Raw genomic sequence first — 21,222 nt, 5'->3', positions numbered from 1 at the left:
GTTGAGCCTTTTATTGGTACTAGCCTAATAAAAACAATGGGGGGTGTGTGTGTAGAGGGAGACTGTAGCATTAAGATGAGACTGCCAGGGTGACCACAAAGCACACTCAGAACACTTCAAGGTGTCCAGGAAGAAATGCAAAATCGCACTATGGCCAAGAGCCATTCCTCTACCTCTTACTCCAACTTAACTATTAAGTCCAGCTATTAAATCATATTGATTCCCATTCTATGAAAAATATGGACAATATTACATAGCAGGAACTCAAAAAAATCTGATTAATTATAAGTAAATCCACTGGTAATTAAGGTGCCAACTATGCTTAAATGCAAAACAATGCCATTTCACATTAGTTTTCTTAACTCCCTAATCATGTATTTTTACCTCACTTAACTCAATGAAAGAATTACTTCTTTTGGAAGATGTATTAAAAGTCATCCATCTCACCAAACAGCAGACAGTACAGTATTATATAGAGTAACTGGATAATCAGTGTCTTAAAAAGCCCAAGTAGTTTAAAGTAACTCCCAAAGGAACTAAACTCCCACAAAACAGAATATACAACTTAATAAACAAATACTGTTCTTGTAAAATATAGCTGGAATCATAAATAAGAATGTGTCCTTGGAAAAAAGGAAATAAACAAGCAAAGCAAAATGAATGACAAAAAGAATAATCATATTTACATAGTTTCAGATTTTATTTTCATAATTATCTTATCATTGAAGCAATAATCTGCATTTCCATAACAACACATTTAATATCCTACTCATCAAAGAGCTGGACAAAAATAGGTATAAAGCACAAAATACCATACTCTGCATATATACAAATAAATCAATATATTACATATATTTTGTGGGCTGGCTGCACTTACAGTATAACAGAACATTGAACATTAGATGCTGAGCATATTCATGCAGACTTCCACTTTGGTAAAAGTAATGACATGAGTTCTGGAAAACAACTTTTCCTTTTGTAAACACACGTTTTCCACTCTATTCTCTGAAAATAAAGACATATAAGTGGAAAAATTAAATGCATAAATGTGGAAGCAATGCTTTTTACTGGACACCATACAGAACAGCCCTGAAATCCACAAGTCCTGTGTATTAGTTCTTACGTGTGGGCAGGGAGGTTGTGCTTATTTTAACATTAATCTTTTAATGTTAAGACTCACTTGCACTGCGGCTACAGAATGCACTGAATCGTTCCTCATTTTTGCTTAATATCTACGAAAAGAGTAAAAGGGAAAAAAAATTTTCCAAGGCTGTACGGATAATATGGTCTATAAACAAATAGTGTAAAATATCTTTTAAGTGCTGCCAGGCCTGTTTGAAGGTTGCTAATTAGCTCAAATGAGCATTAATATAAGACTCTGGAAGCTTCTCACTGGACCTAAAGGGTACAACGATAGGAAATTTGAAATGTTGGCATCATTAAATACAATGGCCTAAATATAGTTTTACTGAGATTGTTCAAAATTAATCTCCAAACAATTACTGAAAATTAGCTGATACTCACTGAACTATGCAAGCAACTTAAGGAATCAAAACATCAAATTTATTAGTGTTTTGAATCAGGCCTTCAATAGAGATTTCTATGCTAACATCCCCCCACCCCAGGCACACAAATGTCTAAGGTCTCCCACAGAACCAACCATGACCAAAACCACTCGTGACCATCCACCACAGTATTTTCAGGAAGTCTAGTAAAACTGAGCACACTGCACCTGCGCCAGGTACGGGGCTCTAAGGGGAGAGACAGGCCGTGAACGAACAAGAAACCACTCTGGGTAGCATCTGCCTGCAGAATGCACACTGCTGGTGTTTGGAGCCTCTTTCAAATTAATAGACTGGGAGATGGATCTAAGCCACACAGGTTGAAAGAGGAATGCTTCTAAACCTTTCAAGGTAACAAAATATTGGCAGCATAGTACCTTAAATGTAAGTATTTCAAACACAATCCTCCCATTTCAGGTAAATTTTTGTGGTATACAGTATTTCCCATGTCACGTTACTGTCCTGTTACAACTCTAAATTATTTAGGAAGAAAAAATGTGTATATAAATTGGTGTGGAAACTACCTCTTTACTAGACGGCATAAGAAGGTCCACATTAGCGCCCACTGAATCAAGAACAAAGCAGGTTTGGAGACAGTCACTATGTGGTTTTTTGGTGGGACAAATACCCATATTTCAGAGAGACTGAAGACATTTACAGAATCACTTTCACATGCAACCTTCAGAACTTTCACACTTACATATAAGACTTTAAATCATCCTTTATTGGTTTAAATAATATTATAAGGCTCAAAATAGCTTCCTGTTCCAATTTCACCTCTGAACAAAGATTTAATTTAAATGTAGCTAATATTATGGGAAATAAATTTCCTTTTCAAAACATAACAAAACAAATATTTAAAATATTATTTTGTTTAACCAGTAAACTTCAATTTTAGCAGCAATTGTTAAATAAAATGCAAAGAAAATTCTCTAACAGATTACAAGAAAAAGAATATGCCTATTGTCCTTTTCGTTTTGTTTAGAACAAATCTGTCTTAGAATATGGCTTGCAAACTTTAAAATCAATTGTATTAAAATGTGACAGTACTTTTTTCTATTAATTCCTCCTGGTGTCTTTGGAAAGAAAGAAAAACGCTTCACAGGCAGTGGGTACAATGAGTGATTTGGGGGAAATGGGAACTACAAAATTTGTCTTTATTAGCATTCAAAGCCATGACTGAAATGAGTTTGGGTGCCCTTAGACATGTCCCAAGGCCATGAATGGCACAGGGGGATGCTTCCCTTCTTTCTGCAAAGCCTAGCACAGCCCTCCTGCATATTCATCTTCCTCTTCCTCTGCAGTGGGCGCAGCGGTGCCTTCAGGCTTGGCCTGCGGTGCTGCGGCAGCTTTCTTCTTGATTCCCCCTCCTGGGACCACCAAGCTCAGGCCCAGCTTAGCATACTGTCAACGAAAAAGCATGTTCTCAAAAAGCTGCACAGTTAGAATCTCCGTACATGATCTCCCAACAAAAGGCAGAACCTAACTTTCTACCTCATGAAAACCAACACTACCACTTAGATGGAAAAACAACCACAACAAAACTCAACACTGCTCTGCCCTCAGATGGCTTATGACCATGTGACAGGTGCACAACTAGCAAAAATGTCAATTCTATTCCACACTTAGGAATATGAGGTAACTGGTGTACAAGGAGTTAAGTAATACTCAGAGTGCCTACGAGATAAAGATCTATTGAGTAAATGAAGAGTGTAAGCTAGGGACAAATTTTTAAAAAATATATGTGAATTTACAAAAGCTATCAAGAATTTATCGAGAGAAAAAAAATGGTTCCTCTATATACATTGTGATAGAAAAACTGAAGATCTTAAGCTGATCTGATACCATAAGACTAAAGTTGCAAAACACAATCAAATGAACTGGTGCTCATAAATCTGCTAAAAAGGGAAATCTGAAAGAAGAGGAACCCACGGTCACAGCTCACTTTTCATATATGGCACCATGAGGCTGCTTTCAGAACACAGTCCAGTCTACTCATCACGACAGGCTGGCAAGACAGGGACCAGCTGCTCACTTCTCCAGACCAGTTAACTGAGGCTTGCAGATAGTTACTAACTAATAACCTGCATCACAGTCCTCACAGAAGTGGAATTCCAACAAGTCGATGAGTGACAAAGCCACTACATGATGGGTCTCTTTCAGACAGTGAGCCAGGAGAAACTTAAAAAACTAAGCAACCTATAGAGGCCAACAAATGAAAGTGAAAAATGAGGCTGAATTTAAAATTATATATACGGTTGATACGCTAGGTGGATAAATAACTGGCTATAAACCTCCATGGCTGACACTCAAACAATCCAAACGTATAATGAAATTCAGTGCAAATGCTAAGTTCCCTCTTGAGAAGTATCTGTAGGTAAAAGTAGAGAGAGAAAAATCTCAAAGTCCATAAGAGAGAGAGAAGCCACTTCCATTCAAGAGGAAAAAGGAAAGCCAACCAAGAGGCCACTTACATCATTGTCCATGTACTTGAAGAGGGGCGAGTTGCAGACGTCGGACACTTGGTCTTGGTCTTGCTGGTCATACCCTTCAAGAAGCTGTTCCAGGGCAGCGCAGTCTTCGCTCCCATTAAACCCTGGAATGCTACAGCAAGCACAAGCCACACAGCTCCACCTGTTCCTTCTCAACCAGGGTGAGTCTGCCCCCCAGCAGAGGTTTGGCAACATCTGGAGATGTTTTTAATTGTGACAAGTGGGCAGAGGTCAGGGATGAGGCTAGACATCCTATGATGCATAGGACAGCCTGGTAACAAAGAACTGCACAGCCCAAAATGTCAACAGTGCCCAGACTGAGACTGCTCATTTTAAACACCTGACAGGAAAATCCCTTATTCAGGTCTTCCAGTAACACAGGTTCTAAGAACTTTTCTTTTTTTGTTGTTCTTTTTTTCTTAGAAGGCAAATATAACAAAATCATTCAAATCACTAACTTCCATGGAAGTCCCCAGGAGGAAAACACAAAAAAGAACATAACTTGTAAAACTGTTGTAAAAGCTGAAATAGTAGTCAAGTGCTTCTGTTACTATAAAATTTATTTTTTTAAAAGCTAACCAGTTTCACAGCCAGGATTATTTTTCTAAGCACTAATCTCAAATGAATAGAAACATTAACATTGTGAGTCTGGACAGTACAGTCAGCGTCTTACCTGTAGCTCTCCCTGACGCATCTTTCTGCAGCCACATAGTCATTTCTGTGGAGATGAACTAAGACTTGAGCGATTGTTTTCTAAAACAAAAGAGGTGATTATGGTCCAAATTTTTATCTACTTAATAAAGTCAATTTCCTGAATTTAACTTCGGGAGTTCTGGTTTCATACAGAATGATTTCTAAATTCTGCAGTAATTTCCACAGGACATCTGAGGAAAAATATACTGAAACAGGACATCTCAAATGCTAATGTGCACACAAACTACCCAGGGGTCTTGTTAAAATGACAACTCAGTCCGTGGGCCCAAAGAAAGCCTGAGATCCTGCTGTTTCTAACAAGCTCCCAGGTGGACACTGCTAGTCTGAGGACCACACTTAGAGTAACAAAGCCTTGGAACACCACCACACATTTTAAAGAAAATTTCTTTTAAATACCTATATAGGTTTAATTTTGAAAAGAGAATTAAAGGGGGGCATAACTCTACAATTATACTTTTTATTCTTAAAGAGATACTAAGAAAAAATAGAACGAAAACTTTAGATAACAGAAACATGACACTATAAGTCAAGAAAAATATTAGTAAGATCAAAAGTGTGACTGATAGTTTACTGGCAAAATAGCTCTTCAATCTTTTATGTCTATTTTTCAGATAACTTTTATTAATCTATCTTCAAGTTCCCTGAATTTTCTCATGTCCAGTGTGATAATAAGCCCATCTAGTATTTCATTTCACATACTGCTTTTTCGGTTCTAATATTCTCATTTAGTTGATTTTTATAGTTCCTATTTAAAAAAATCTGTCCTCTATTCATTCACCTGTTTACCTTTGCCTCACTCAAAATTATGAAAGCTGCTTCAAAGTCCTGATCTGATAATTCTAACACCCAAGTCATCTCTGTTGGCCTGTTATCTTTTCCCTTGACAACTGGTCCTATTTGCCTGGTTCTTCCTATCGTCAATAGTTTGGAACTGCACCCTGGACACTGTGAATGTTGCGCTGCATAGACTCTCCTATAATTCTCAGGAGAGGTGGATGTTTCCAGCAGGCAATTGCCCGCCAGGCTCAGACTGCATGCTTTGTCTGCTTCTGGTGCACAGTGGCTCTAACCTTCGTTCAGTCCCTCTGCTCTGCTGCTTGGGCTCTGCCCCATGCGTGATCCTGGCAAGGGCGCTATGAGCCCTGGACAGTGGTTTAATGCTACTGCAGTTCTCCAAGCCTATGCTCTGCCTCTGGGTCTGTCCCGCACAGGCACAGCTGGACAGTAAACTCAAGACCTGTGTGGCCTGCGCGCGCACGCGCACACACACACACTCAGGGGATTCCCTATTCCAGCTCCCCTTTCCAGGGTTTTCTCCTTGCTCTCTTAGCTCATCTTCCCAGTTCCTCTGGCCAGAGACCAGGTTTTACCTGCCTGACCACCACCACACACTAGGACTTCCCCCGAGGGCAAAGCCAAGGAAGAAACAACGAGGAAAACAATGGGCCCCTCCCCAGTTCCTCTGCTTAGAAAGATGAGATAGACGGGTCCTTTAGGAGTTTTAGCTGCTGGAGCCTCTGCGGCCCAGCTCCAGGACTGGGGCTTCTCTTAAGTCAAAGCCACAAGAGGAAATAGGAAAAAATCCTGGAAACCTGCTCCCAATCATATTGGTTGCTTCTCCAAGTGTTTACTCCCCTCCTTCGATCTGCTCTATTTACTTTTCAAAGTAATTGCTTTTTGTATTTTGTCTGAAGTTTTAGTTGTAATCAATAGGAGGGAGGCTGCAGTAGACTTACTCCATCTTGGCCAAAAATAGAGGCCCAGAAAGCATTATTTTAACAAATGCACAAACATCGATGGAATCTGGTTACAGGTACATATTTATACCAATATGGAAAATTATCTAATGTAAAGTCAAAAATAAGCACTTTTAAAATATACCTTATAACAAGTTGGATAATTCTCAATTTCCTTATAAATATTTTTTTCTTTCTGAATAGAGAGTGCCGCTTCATCAAACCTAAAGATAAAAACAAAGAAATGTCAAACAAACTAGGTCTAAATGATCTATGGCAGAGATCATTCTTGTAATGTATTTGATATTATAGTTTTTAGAGAAATAAAGAAGGTAACAGCATTTTAGCATCTGTTCCGTAGCCCATGTTTCCATGAGCTCTGCTCATATGGCTTATCTTTTAAATGCTCAACCTGCCCTTATAAGCATCAAGCAGACAGACAAAGCAAGAGAACTTAGATAGGTTACTTCACATGGAGAGTTTTAAGTCTGGTAAGGATCATTCAATAATCAGTATCTATCAAATTCAATAAACTGCTTTATGGATGTTTATGAAATGCATGAGACAGCCCTCCATTTACTCATCCCAGACTTCTTTCCTTCCATGGCAAGGCCACCCAGATGCCCAGAGAGCATGGCCTCCCACTGAGGATCACCTCTCCCACTCTGTCCTCATTGTCCCACTCAGTGCCGCCTTGGTGAGCCCTAACAGTGCCCAGTGCCGAAAAGGGCAGCAGAGGAGGGCAGGCAGGTCGAGGCTAGAGAAGTCCTTCCTGCCACCTCTGATTCTCAACATTCACTTTTTCTGTCTACTCTCCCATTTTCCTTTCCTTCTAGCCCAGACAGCAGAATGAAAGGGAAGGGATCACCAAAAATCTTTGCTGATCCTCCAAGGCCCTACCCTTGCTTGCCTCCCCAACCCAAATCCCATCAAAGCCTAATCAGATCGCCTCCCAGTAAAGCTGTGATAAAGCGGTTGCCAAAAGTAGGTTTACAGTTGTATGTGAAACAGAGTTTATTCTAGTATTATTACTTATTTGTTAATTGTTGTATTTTTTATTTGTGTTATTTGTCACATTATTGTTATTTCGTATCCTTATTTATGATGTTTTTCAGGTAATGAAGACGTAATTTAACCTACTTTTGCCCAAGTCTGTACTCCTAATTCCAGGACTCCCTTACTAACATCTAACTTGTGCCTGGATGAATTTCAGTCTTCACTATTTCTCTCATCCCAACAGCCAAAAGGAGCAAGCAGTCTGCACTGTTAGGATACAGAGGGAGAAAGGTGTTGCTATGACTCAAATTAAAAGTACAAAAATGTTATACAATATTTTCCTGTGTCAGTCATTACTTCTAAAAAATGTCTGCATACAAAAATACACACAGTGGCTTGGTTTAACTCACATTATAAATTCGAATTTTTGTGGGCCGTGCCCTGTCAACTTACTGTCTCATAAAATAAGACTCATTAGAGAAATGCATTCTGAATTTCTAAAGCTCAACGTGCTAAATTGTGGGAACAAAGTTGGTTATAAGCTGGGCATGGTAGCAGAATTCTAAGATTGCCCCCAAGATTCTGGCTCCTCATATACACTCCCTGTAACAACCTCCCCTTGAATGTGTGCAAGGCTTCTGAATATGATGGGATACCATTCCTGTGAGGATACTACACAACTGACTTTGAATGAATCAATGAAAGCCTGGATGGGCCTGACCTAATCAGTGAGCCCTTGAAAGGTTAGAGATTGGGTGTCATGAGTTAGAATCCAGGTACTACCTTTCAGTTCAGCTATTCTGTAACAGCCTGAAACCACCACTACAAGCAGCTTTGTTTCTGCAGGAAACCCTTCCTGAGATTAAACTTAATTAAACCACTGATTATTAGTTGGAAATTGCCAGAATTAGCATTTCAGTTAACTTCTAGGAAGGCAAGATTACTAAGATAAAGGTAATGACCCAAGGCTGACTTATAAGTTAAATTTTGCTTCATGGTTTAATACAAAGTCCTAATTTAAAACCAAATAAAAATGTTGTTTAGACCCCCAAAAAAACCCCGAAACACCTAAATCAATCAATGATAAAAGGACTTATAAAGTTGTATATTTAAATGAGAACATTTAATAGTTATTAATTCTGTATTAATTTATTCTGATGTATGAATGAAGAAAAAGCTTTAATTCAGTCTCAGGGATCAACAGATTCTTCAGTCATTTCTTTTTTGATTCTGTAACAAAATATATCTTGGGTCTTTCCTGTCACTGGATAGCTAGAGGCAAATTTCAATTAAGATATGTACCTTCAGACTTACAGTCTTCTAAGGGTTTATCTTAAATGTTATTAAACGAGATCTCAGGAAACAGAATTTTATGAATGACAAATTGCTTATTAAAGCTTAAGTTGAGGTAATGTAAAAAACAAAGAAAAATCCATTAGGAATTCTAGGTTTCTGGGGTCCAGCTATTTGTCATATAAAGGATAAAAAACTAAATACTTTATTGAATGACACTATTTGGCTATCAAAAAGCTGTCCATTTACATTTTCAGGGCATTTTGTTACTTATACCTATGTAGATATTTCTCCTCAAAAAACAAGAGACATTATAATCTAACTAAATACCAGATCAAGAAAACTCTCTCATGCTGCTGAGCCAACAGAAGTACAACGCATGATACTTTTTGAGATTACACTTTAGAAAAACAGCAGATCTTTTAATATTTAACTCAATGTCCCATCTTACAAACATCAATATTTCTACTGGGTCACCTGGTATGTCTATGGCTTACACCAAAAGGATTAACAAGCTGTTCCCAAAATTACTGAACAGTTCCAAACATGAACTAACAGTATACGTGGACATACATGAACACAGTTTTGGAAAACTTACCTGCGTCCTCGTACTAGCAGCCTGGAGGCTTTTCCTAGTAATTCAACTGCCTGTCGTAAACGTTCCTCATTCTAAAGGAATCAAACAAAAGAGAGTGTTGGCTGCTTTATTGAAGGAATCTTTTTTTCCTCCAATAATTACCTAATAAAAAAGTCATGGCACTCAATATGGGGATGAGAGGGTGGTGCTGGGAGGGTGACACCAAAGCTGCTCGTCCATTTAACTATTAACAGAGAAAAATAGAGTTCAGCTCTGAGCACAGAAAAGTTTTAAAAAGTAACCACTGCATTTCTCTGTTTTCCTACATATTATGAATCTAAACACTCTAACTATACTTAAAGAAAAAAAATAAAATTCAAACTTACTTCAAAGACATTAGCTGTCTGTTGGTACAACTGTACAGCCTTTTCTGGATTTACATTTTCTATAAGTCTAAATCAGACAAGAAAATTTGACTTGTGTGAGAAATAGAATACTTGTTTTTCAAAGGACTTTATTAAAACAAAAAGATAATAACTTCTATGCAGAGACTGTTCCATACACTCACTTTCCAGCTCGCTCCAAGGCCATGGCTGCTGTGTCAGGGGTGCCATTCTCGAGATACATCATGCTGGCTTTCTCGATCAGCTGAACAGCCTGTGGTAGTTGTTGCATCTCCTTTAGGCAAAGGACAGAACACAGATCAGTAAATGCATCAATTTAAGAAATACAAAGTTAATCTAAAATTCAGTGATTTTATCCCTGCTTCATGAAAGTAAATGACTCAAATCTTATACAAGAAAATATACTTAAAATGAAATTGCCTACACATGGTTACTCTCCCCATCAAGCTTCATTTAGCCAAACCAAGTATGTATCGGTTAATTTCTACACAGAATTCATCATCACTTCACAGAATTTCAGGGAAACTATACCAAGAGTACAAATCAAAACAGTTGCTCTTTACTGTTTTGCAAGCATTCAAAGTTCTTTCAACGGCCTAGATGGCATGGCTCAGCAATTGAGCATCAACCTATGATCCAGGAGATCAAGGCTTGATCCCCAGTGGGGGGCCTGCAGGACACAGCCAATCAATGATTCTCTCTCACTCTCTCCCCCTCTCCTTTCCTCTCTCTGAAATCAATAAAGATATATATTTTAAAAAAAAAAACAACACAAAATTAATCTGAACGTTTACTGAGTCCCTACTAGACACAGGCCTATGCCAAAGGTTGCAAACTGGCAGCCCAAGGGCTGCATCTTACTCCCAAGTGCGCCTTGTTTGAACCGTTCAGTATTTTTAATCAGATACTTTCACAAAAGTTTTATGACTCCCTATTTTTTTAAAAATATGAAAAGCTATGGCATCAGCAGCCTTGCACTCCTGCATGGCAGTAACAGCCTAGCGATGAGTAGCACTGTCCTGGTGGAGGTATACCACCTCCCGTAGCCTCCATTCTCCCCATTTCCTACTGCCCTGCACACCAGGCCCACCTCCTTCATTTCAGTCACTCCCCTATGCCCTGTTCATCTGAGTTTGCCACCATCTCCCATGCTGAATGCGATCAATGGGTGACTCTATGTCTTACCATTACACCATTAAGTTCCAACATCCTGTGGACCTCATATCTAATATCTCCCTATCAAAACTTTTTTAAAAACTAAAAAATTCATTGAAAAGCTCAATATAAAGTACATAGGCGTTATTTACTTAGGATTGACATGTTGTATCTTAAAGTAGGCTCCATGCTGACAAATCCTGGGTTGTTTTCAAACCTGCCTATTCAGTTCCTCACTACTTGGACAATGTTTTTTCAGGATACAAAGCTTAGTCTCATTCTTAGACTTCAAAATATAACTTTTTTATTATTTAGCTACGAAGATAAATAAGACAGACTGAAAGATACTACAAAAAATAAGTTGCTACTGAATTCAAGTGGAAAGATATCAGTTAATATGACCTCAACCCTCAATGAAAAGAATCTTTTTTTGTTATAGAAATCAAAGGTCAAGGAAAGAATCAAGTGTCTATGGTATATGTTGAAGGATATTTGGTAGGAAGGGAAGGGAAGGGTTAAGTCTAACGAAATCTATTTCACCCACTTTCATCCTAAGGGTTACTTAGGTTTTTACAGAGTATTTCTCCCCTGATTCACTTATCCATTAATTAAATAAATCTATACTGAGAATCTACAATATATAAAACATTAAAGGGATTAAAGAAATATATCACAGGGTACTATCCTTCATGAGTCTTACCCTCACAGATAACACATAGAGAGCAGTAGCTACATGGAAGGGAAATATGAAATACCATCTAACTTATGTGTTTAAAAATTAAGTACCTTTTCCTGCTTTTGCATCAAATAAGCATGGCTATGAGTAGCGGAGGCCTAACCACAACACTGACACCTCTCCATAAAAAAAGGATGGGCTGCCTACTTAAAAGTTAGACTGTTTTATACTCACCGCGTTCTTCTAGTATGGCAAAATCACAAAGAACAAAATTTAAATACACCTATTTTCAGTGGCTTGTGTGCCTTAGTCACCTTATCACTTCTTTAGAGCAAACAGGATATGAAATCACAACAGTGGTAAAATGACAGAACCAGAGGCTGAGCCAACAAATTCCTATGTCTTCTTCCCCTGGGCAAACTGTCCTTCCTAAGCCTTGTTGGGGGATGAATGTGAAGGTTTGTATGACAAATGGTGGGAATTTTATCCCTCAGAACAAACTGTGGACCCATAGCACGGGACTCCTAATGGTGCCAAGACTGTTCAAAGGCATTTTAACTTAAATACAAGAGAATGCCAGAAAGTATTTTCTTTTGTCTTTTCCCCTATCCATAGGTTTATTTTTCCTTCATTTGAGACCGTGCCTTTCAAATCCTCAAATTAAACAGATACTGGAGAAAAGGAAATGATTTCTGCTAATAACCTTTGAAAACTAAAGCCACATAAACGGAGGCTGTGAAAATTATGTATTAGTGTTCTAGCATTTCTGTATCAAGACAGTGTATCCTAATAACAGGCACAAAGTACACCAAGATATCATGAGGTACCTTGGCATTTCCTAGTCTCAATGGAACCTATTTCTCCATTTTTTTATGACAGAATTAAAATTCCTGGGTCAAAGGCAATGAAAATTCTTAAAACCCTTAAAAGTATTTTTTTTAATGATATTAGAAAATCTTCCTGAAAATGTTAAATATAAAAAGATACAAAACTGCATGTAGAACATTATCTGTTTTCTATGTATATGAAAATGTACATGTGAAAATAACTAGAAAGAAAACTAAAGATGTTAATAGCAATTACTAACATTCTTGAATTGTTTCAGAGTTTCTAAATGTTCTATAATGTGACCATGTGCTCACTTAAAAAAGAAATCAGTAAATTAAGATTATAGAAGTTGTAAAAATTAAAAAACAAAGCTCTTAAAACAAGGCTTTATACAAATAATTTAAAACAACTTTTTACCATATTAGAGAACATAAAAATGAGAAGGAAAACGTTAGGTTTCAATGGCCACTGGCATACTCTGAGAGTCAGTGTCATAAAGCAGTATGCTCTGTTTCACAACAGGATATTAATTCCCAACCTGTTTTTAAGAAGCAGAAATATAAAAAGCGGCACAGCCCACTAGTAAAAATATTCCATTCAAGAAGAATCAAAGTTAAATAGCAACAGCTTAAGTCTTTGGTTCTCTTCAATGCCAACTGGTTATTTATAAAACAAGCAAAAATCTCTCTTTTCTATAACCCAAGGGTAGTGAAGTATATATACTTGCAAATTTTTACTACATTAAAATGTTCTAAATTTCTCAAAAGTAGGGAAACCTCCCACATAGCTCTTTGTTTAGTGATACACTCTCCTGGGTACAAAGCTTAGAGCCTTGGGGTTCCCAGATCCCTCTAATACGTTCTCTCTTAAATTTCACTTTTAAAACTTCCTATCTTATGACAAACACAATGGGCCCTATAGGTCCAATTAGTATTGCTTTGGACAACATCTCTCGTCTTATAAGGAGACTTTTCAACTTTAACGTAAATTTACTTCAATACCATGCAGTTAATTCATTTTACTTATATAACAGTTGTGACAAAACATCACTGACCTTCAGCATCATGCCAGCTTGCTCATAAGCTCTGCAAAGAGAATATAATTTCCTGGATGAGACCTTAAAGAAATGAGGAGAAACTTTCTACTACAGCTACGGGAAGTTATTCCACTTTTAACTGGCCCAGGCACTACATTTTACTTTAGGCTTGTATTAGCACACAGCATATATTTTCTTTTTATTTTCATGGGCAATAATGCCTTAGAAACATCAGGCATCTGAGCTGAAGGGATTTTATTTTGCAGATGCAAAATTAAGTATGATTCAGAAAGGTCAAATGAGGGTCTATTTGACAAGCCTAAATACAAGTTTTGAAACAAATAAGTACTCTCCAAATGAGCAGGAGAAAGCTTCCTATTTTTCTCCATAGGCACTATTATCTATCAAGAAAGAGGGAAACAAGAGATTCTAACATACTTGGTTTTTCATAGGTTACTGAACAAAATGGTCCTAAAAGTATCAAGGTGAATTTAATTGAAACACTATATATCTTAGGAGAGCTCAGGTTTTAAGGTTCAGGTGAAGACTGAAACAAATGGAAATGATTTTTATTTAAATCAATACAAAAGAATTCACTATTTACAAATTTATAATTTAGATAAAATTTACTGACCCATGGAAAAACATCAACATTTAAAACAATAATCTGCAAACACATGAAAATGTGGGAGAATCTTTACTTACTTGGCAGCATGAAAAAGACTGAATGGATGTAATAAAGTCAAAATTAAGGAAAAAAAGAAAATCAAACATCTCTAAGTATTTACTATTTAAAAGACAAAGGTAACTAGATCACTGCCTTAGTTGTGATCCAAAAGGCAAATCCTGCATTTTCTGCCTGCTGATGCCTCTTAAAACTACATAATTCACAAGAACACCACACAGATTTTAAACTAGGTCCATTATGCATTAATCTGAAGAGTTTTACTAAAATGCAAGGTTATTATAACCATAACATTAGCAAGTGAGACAAAAATAAACATTTTTCAGTATAAGTTTTAAAAAAACTTCAGGAAAATTTATTGTTTTGAACTACTTATAAACCTTGTTTCAAATACCCGAGAAAGACTATATTTAAAAAATTCATATAGCAGTTTATACATCTCCAATACCAATACTCTTCATTGTTCGGTGTCTGTCTACAGATTTTCATCACTTCATCCCAAGTAAAATCATCATCAAGCAAAGTGAGAAAAAGCAGAAATAAACTCTCAAATGTAGCTCTGCAAAGCAGTAAGGACCTTATGATCATAAGTCTCTATAAATGCCCCTTCAGAGTTTAAATATGCAGAGTTTTTCTAATCATTTTCTAATTTAATAGCATTGTACTCCATGCGTAGCAAACTTATAAGAGAAAATATGCCTTTGTCAAAATCATTGAATTGTTAAGTCCTTTTTAAAGGCTGAAAAAGATACGCCCTGTTATTCTCATGGGCAACAGCTTCTCTCAGGCAGGCATCTTTTGCTTGCTCAAACTGTTTGGCATTTTTAAAAGCAAGAGCTGAAATAAAACAACAGAAAGACTTTCCATTTCCATCACTTAAAAAATTTCAAATGAATCATTACCAAAATCTGCATCATGTGTAAAGTATTAGAAAATACATATACTTATTTTAATCAAATACTTAGGAAGTTCAAAAAACTATAAAGTATTACTTTTTCTAAAGCAATTTTCTTACTTTTTGATGATCAATAACTTAGAATATTTTCTAAAGTTTGGTTGCTTTTTTTAATTGCAAACTATTCGCTACAAATCAGTGCTACTTCCAGTCAACATGAAGAAGTCTTTCTAACACCAACATCTAAGCTTTGAGAACCTAAGTTCTCATCAGTCAAACCAATGTTCCCAAATAACAGGCACTGTCACAAAAAACAGTACCTTACTTCACCAGTTTTACATTTAATAATAATAATAACCAGTGCTTTAGATATAGCTTATTCCATCTTTTAAATTATTTAAAAATAAAGATCAACAAACACATTAAATGTTTTTATAATAAGCCCTCCTCTTTGGCACAATATTTAAATAAACTTCTAAAAAATTAAAAATGGAGTTTTCAAAAATAAATGCATTTTGCACTGTTTAGGTTTCTGTGAAAAAAAAAACACCTCAATATCCAAAACGTTAAAACACATTGCTCACTGTTGTTAAATGTCATCATCAGAACAAAACAATGAGAACTGGCCCTAATATATGATGCTACAGATTTGGTAAACTTACCAAAGGTTGCTTACAAATATGTAAAAAGGATACAACTTTAAGAAAAAAGTTATTTGTTAAAAATGCACTCTTAAAATTCTCTTTAATAAAATATTGAAAATAAACTACTGAAACTATTCCATATTTATTCTACTGATTTAAACTTATTTTGCATAAACCTTGGAGAAAATAAACAAAGACTGTTTTAATGGGAAAATATGACCTGAAATATTTTTGAAAGCAGCTCATGGTCTCAGATGCATATACAACAAATCTATGTCAGATTTCCCTCATGGAAATTTGGAAAAGGTTGTGCCCTCTCATTACAAAAGCTTCTTGTACAAGGTGCTCATAAAATCCATATGAAGTTTAAACTTTTAATAATTTCCCCTTTAAATATGATATATAAATATCAGACCCCAGCCGGGCGTGGCTCAGCGGTTGAGTGTCAACCTAGGATTCAGGCAATCAGGGTTCAATTCCTGGTCAGGGCACATGCCCGGATTGCGGGCTCGATCAATGACTCTCTCATCATTGATGTTTCTCTCTCTCTCTCCCCCTCTCCTTTCCTCTCTCTGAAATCAATAAAGATATATTAAATATCAGAGAGAATTTACTCAGGGTTTAAATAAAAGTGCTAAAGACTCATTTGTTGTAATTTCTTTTATTATCTAGAAAGTAACACTTATTGTTCTTATCAGTTTCAATTTATCCGATTTCTTTTTTCTTTGGTGATATGCTAGGAGAGTAATCAGGGTTTTCACTGAAACACAACTGTAAAATGTATTCAGGGTACTTCAAACTGCACTATGCTTTATATCCAGAATAATCATGAATATCCTGAAAGCTACATTTCCATAATTTAAAATGCTAAATTTTTAGTAAAGCCCGTCTGCTGCATATTTCAGATCACTTTTATCTTACATACAAATATATTCTAATTTTTATGTAGCTGAACACTCATGAACGTTTATCATTGTATCTCAAACTGAAGCTCATAAGAAAAAAAAATAACACGTGCCAAATACATGATTTTAGATCTTCTTACAATAAGACTAATTTTTAAAAAATTAACACACAAAAATTCAATAATAGGAAGTGTAATAAAAGAATATGGCAAAACTCCTAAAAATATTATGCAACTGACTAAAGTTTAAGAATATATAAACAACGTTAAAATCCTGCAGCCAAATTCTGCCAATTCCACTCATCTCTGCTGTCATGAGAGGCAGGAGTACGGAGATCTCTGACTCACATTTGAAAATAGTGAGTGTAAAAAACGCAAGGCCTTGGGGAGGTGGTTGTTGTTATTTAACTATTAGAATCTTACAGGAAGCACTGAGTAAATACTATGCTGAGAGGAAGTTACCAGCCTGCTTTAAGATTGCACACTGGAGTTACTGGGCTATAGTCACACATACCTGCTTTTCCATATTCAGAAGCAGCACTGTCATAATCTGGCTTCCACTTTAAAAAACCAGTTTTCAGGCTAAAAATGAAAGAAAGACATATATCTTAGAAGTTATCAAACATATTTATAAGTCAGAACTCTGCCTGTCATGACTTCATGGGTCATTAAAAAATAGGAGGAGAAACCATCAGGTAACAAGTCCCCATCTGGACAACCTCCATCCAACCTTATTTACAATTTAATACATCCTCATCATTTTACCTCTCACTGCCATAGACATGGTTTTTCTCCTTTTGAAATGCCTGTATAATTCCAACTATAGCAGAGATTCTCAGTGCATGGTCCCTAGGCCAGCTGGAAATGTGCTAGGAAAGTAAATTGTTGAGACCAATCCGAGACCCACCCGAGACCCACAGAACCGAACAGGAAACTCTGGGGTGGCAGCAAAAACCCAGGGTGTAACAAGCCCTGAGCCACATTAAAGTTTGAAGCCCTCTAAAGCGCATCATCAAGTAAGCCTTTGGATTGGTGAGGCTTGAAGCTCAGGAGAGGCTAGAGAGATTAAATGAGGAGTCATCAGCATGTGCCACACCAAAGGCCCAGCTAAGATCCTATAGGGAGACCTTAAAGACAGGGCAGAATACAAACATTCAGAGGAACAACAGAGGTAGTTGCCAAAAAAGGCTGCAAATTAGCCACCAGTGAACAGGAAAAATAACCAGATAGACAAGGATGTTATGGAAACAGATGCAGCTTTCAAAGATCACTACTGGCTTCTCAGATGCCAGACCAAAGGACAATCAATTTTGAGTACTTGCCTTACTTGCTCTTTCTGCAATACTTTATTTTCTTGCTTTGATTTAAAATAATTTCATCTTTCCAGTTTAAATTAATATAGTGACTATCAAGTTTGGGTGTGCATAAGAACTGCTAAATAAACACCATCTTAGATCCTGAATTTAATTCAATTAGCTTATATATATATAACAACGTTAGCTTCAAACGTTACCTGAGAGATGAGGAATCCCTTTGGGCCCTCAGAAGTACACCATTTTGTGACAGCTGTGTGAACTGCCCAGAGGCTCTGACTTTAAAGGAACATTTTTCTGCCAATTGTTTATTTAATAATTGTATTTATGTATATACTGGTATAAGATGCAGATTTATAATGCAATTTTTAAAGCTCACCAAGAATATTTTTGCTCAGAAAAATCCTTAATTTGTAGCCTGTCCACTCTAATCCACAAAATTGAGGAAGTATGCAATCAAACAAAAATTTAACCCTCCACGCCAATCAAAAGACTCATGACGTTCTGTATATTTTACCAGAATTTTTAAAATTCCACCAAAAATAAGGTATAATCACCCAATTGTCTAAGGGGCTACACATGAAAGGGCTAGAGATTTAAAAATATAGCAAAGCATCCCCAGTCAACTAAGCATCTCTAATTCGGAAGTGAGAAGGCACTTTAATGGCTATACCTGTTTTGACTATTTTTGTCAAAAGACTCAATAAAAAAATTCTGTTGAGGCCAAAAGTTTAATCATTTTCCATAGGACCAAAGCCCACAAAACCAGGAAGAGTATAGAGACACATGACAAGGGGCCACCCAGAAATTTTCAGGGTAAATGTGTAGCCCACTCCCCAACACAGGGGAGTCTTTAAGAGCAGTAGTTCTCAACTAGGCGATTTCATCTTCCGCGAGGACAGTTTTAGTTGTCACAAACAGGGAGCGAGGAGAGGAATGCGGCTGATATCTAGAAGGTACAGGCCAGGGATGCTGCGAAACGCGCTGCAATGCACAGGGCGGCCCCCAACGCAGGGAGTCACCCGGCCCGGCGCCAGGTTCAGAAGCCCAGGTTACAGCAAAAGGAGGGGAACCTCCACACACCCCTCCCCAGAAAGGGCACCTGGACCACTCCCGGCGGGGAGCGGCGGGCTGGGGGGCAACCACGCTTCCCTCCCTGCAGCGGCCTGCGCCTCCGGCCCCCCGCAGGCCGCCGCCAACACCCCCCGCCCCGCCCCCCGGGCCCTCCTTCCAACTCCCGGGCGCTAAGCCCGAGCCAGAGAGGGGGCGGCCCCAGGGCCCACACAGAGGAGCAAACCAGAGTCTCTCACTCACTATTTCTCAGCTTTGGCGATGTGCTCCAGCCCCTCATTTATCTTCTGAGCCGCCATCTCCACGGCCCAGCCGCTGACGTAGAAGGAAAGAGCCCAGCTCCGCAGGCGTGAGAACGCGGAGGAGGAAGCCGCGACGCCGCGACGGCCCTGCGGCTACAGGGGCCGGCAGGGCTCAAACCTAGCGAGGCGAAGCCGGGGCGGACGCCCGTCGGCACGCGGGGCGGGCACGCACTGCGCAGGCGCACGGACGGGCGGGCCCTTGGGGCGGCTGGGCCCGCGCCGGCGGTGCTGCTGGAGGCGCTGCTCGGCCCCTCGTTCGTTCCTTCGTTCAACAAAGACGTACTGAGCGCTCCGGCGTGGGGGGCACTGTTCTCAGCACCCGGGGAGCAGCAGGGACACAGCGGGCGGGAGCTGACCCGGCGCCCGCGGAGCCGTGCCTTCCCAGTCACGCGAAAGCGCGTTGTGTGTGTGCCATTTGTTCCAGAGCTAAAGGGTTCGCTTTTTCATTTTGCTTTTCCAGCGCCAGCTGCGCGGCAGTCAGTAAGCAGCCCCAGGCTCAGTCCTGCTGACTGTCAAATGAGCGCTGGGTCCACAGACCGCGGCCAGTGCTCTGCAGGAACCGCGGAGGGCGGGAGGGCGGCTCCGACCGCCTGCGGGAATCACGGCGACGTCGGCTCGCAGGGGCCGTCCTGCGGCGTCCACGCCCTCGAGCCGCACGGCTCAGCCGCCGCCGCGGGACTGGACCCCGGGCCTTACTGACTGATGCCTCCTCCAGGACTGGACCCCGGCCCTTACTGACCGATGCCTCCTCCAGGACGGACCCCGGGCCTTACTGACCGATGCCTCCTCCAGGACGGACCCCGGGCCCTTACTGACCGATGCCTCCTCCAGGACTGGACCCCGGCCCTTACTGACCGATGCCTCCTCCAGGACGGACCCCGGGCCTTACTGACTGTAATACCTCCTCCAGGACTGGACCCCGGCCCTTACTGACCGGTGCCTCCTCCAGGACTGGACCCCGGCCCTTACTGACCGATGCCTCCTCCAGGACTGGACCCCGGCCCTTACTGACTGATGCCTCCTCCGCGGCGTCGGTCTCCAGCAGCCCGCCTCAGCTCCTCCTGCCGTCCCAGCTGCCTTTCCTGGCGCCAGCAATCCCTCGCCTCCCGCGGAACTCACCTTCTCCCCCCCTGCTCGTATCCATACTCCCCTTCCCAGCACGAATGCCACGCGCCATCCTCTTAGCTTATCTTGCATGGACCCTCAGCCTCCTGCCCCCTTCTCCCTTCTTGTCTGCAAAACCCCAGCGCTCCTCCTACGGTGGCGCTACTCTTAGGCAAGTGAAGTGGCTCGAGTAAAACAAACCAGCCTGATGCCAACATTACTCATGTTTATGATGATAAACATCAGGGAGACCTTTGGTGCTGCTGGGCAACGACACCACCTGCCACAGGTCAGATCACTCACCCACTCTCCTGGATGGATGTAGGCAGGCTCCTTCTCAAAGCTCCCAGTCTCAAAACCACCCAAGCACGAGGCCGCCCATCACCCCACTGTCCAGCCTGAGCTTCCTTATATGAAGGACACAGCATTCCAAGAGGGTAAGAGTGGAAGTTACAGGGTCATAAGGCCTAGGCTCCCAGGACCTACATCACTTCTGCAAGTCCAGATTCAAGAGTTGGGAAAAATAGAGGAACTGCAAAACACTGTGGCTGTGATGACTTCCAGTCCAACATCGCTCTGGGATGACTGATTAAGTACAAGAGGACTGTTGCTGGTGCCTGTATCAGCAAACAAAAAGCCTTACATTTTTAAGCGAAATTAAAGTTACTGACCAACCAGTGCCATCAACCTTTAAAGCCATTGAAAGTGCCCAGATGTTTTTCTGAGGGATCTCCACCAAAAGCCTATAGCCTTGTCATTCTCACTTGTCCACATATTCATTTATTAAGTATTTCCTGAGCACAAGGCCCTGCAGCTACACACCCAGGTGTAGGGG

The 21,222-nt window shown here is 39.6% G+C and overlaps 1 protein-coding gene across 3 annotated transcripts; it reads right to left on the bottom strand.

Moving 5' to 3' along the window:
- Nucleotides 1–663: 663 nt before the first annotated feature.
- NAPG (NSF attachment protein gamma) lies at nt 664–21,073 on the bottom strand. 3 transcript variants are annotated; one of them, XM_081148810.1, is made up of 12 exons: nt 19,225–19,374; nt 17,112–17,179; nt 14,907–14,991; nt 14,175–14,192; nt 13,488–13,518; nt 9,939–10,048; nt 9,757–9,823; nt 9,392–9,462; nt 6,650–6,728; nt 4,728–4,807; nt 4,037–4,166; nt 681–2,966 (listed from the first exon to the last, which is right to left on the bottom strand). In XM_081148810.1, exons 1-12 carry the CDS (start codon nt 19,278–19,280, stop codon nt 2,823–2,825), a joined length of 939 nt encoding a protein of 312 aa, XP_081004936.1. In that variant the 5' UTR covers nt 19,281–19,374; the 3' UTR covers nt 681–2,822. The 3 variants fall into 3 exon arrangements, with proteins under 3 accessions (XP_081004937.1, XP_081004936.1, XP_081004938.1); XM_081148811.1 differs by lacking the exon at nt 14,175–14,192 and having other exon boundaries at nt 664–2,966; nt 14,895–14,991; nt 19,225–21,073; XM_081148812.1 differs by lacking the exons at nt 14,175–14,192; nt 14,907–14,991 and having other exon boundaries at nt 19,225–19,380.
- Between the last annotated feature and the right edge of the window lie 149 nt (nt 21,074–21,222).

The sequence above is a fragment of the Miniopterus schreibersii genome (genome assembly GCF_964146895.1).
Source record: "Miniopterus schreibersii genome assembly, chromosome: 10".
NCBI lineage: Eukaryota > Metazoa > Chordata > Mammalia > Chiroptera > Miniopteridae > Miniopterus > Miniopterus schreibersii.
Note: the sequence above shows the minus strand (reverse complement) of the source record. Positions and strands in the feature narration are given on the sequence as shown.

What these genes read in the sequence shown, in the direction of transcription:
- NAPG (XM_081148810.1), bottom strand. Translation starts at nt 19,280, where the DNA reads ATGGCGGCTCAGAAGATAAATGAGGGGCTGGAGCACATCGCCAAAGCT. An exon ending in TTCTGAATATGGAAAAGCAG is followed by an intron (nt 14,992 to 17,111) that starts GTATGTGTGACT and finishes GTTTTATTTCAG; the next exon opens with CTCTTGCTTTTAAAAATGCC. An exon ending in GCCTTGGAGCGAGCTGGAAA is followed by an intron (nt 9,824 to 9,938) that starts GTGAGTGTATGG and finishes TGTCTGATTTAG; the next exon opens with ACTTATAGAAAATGTAAATC.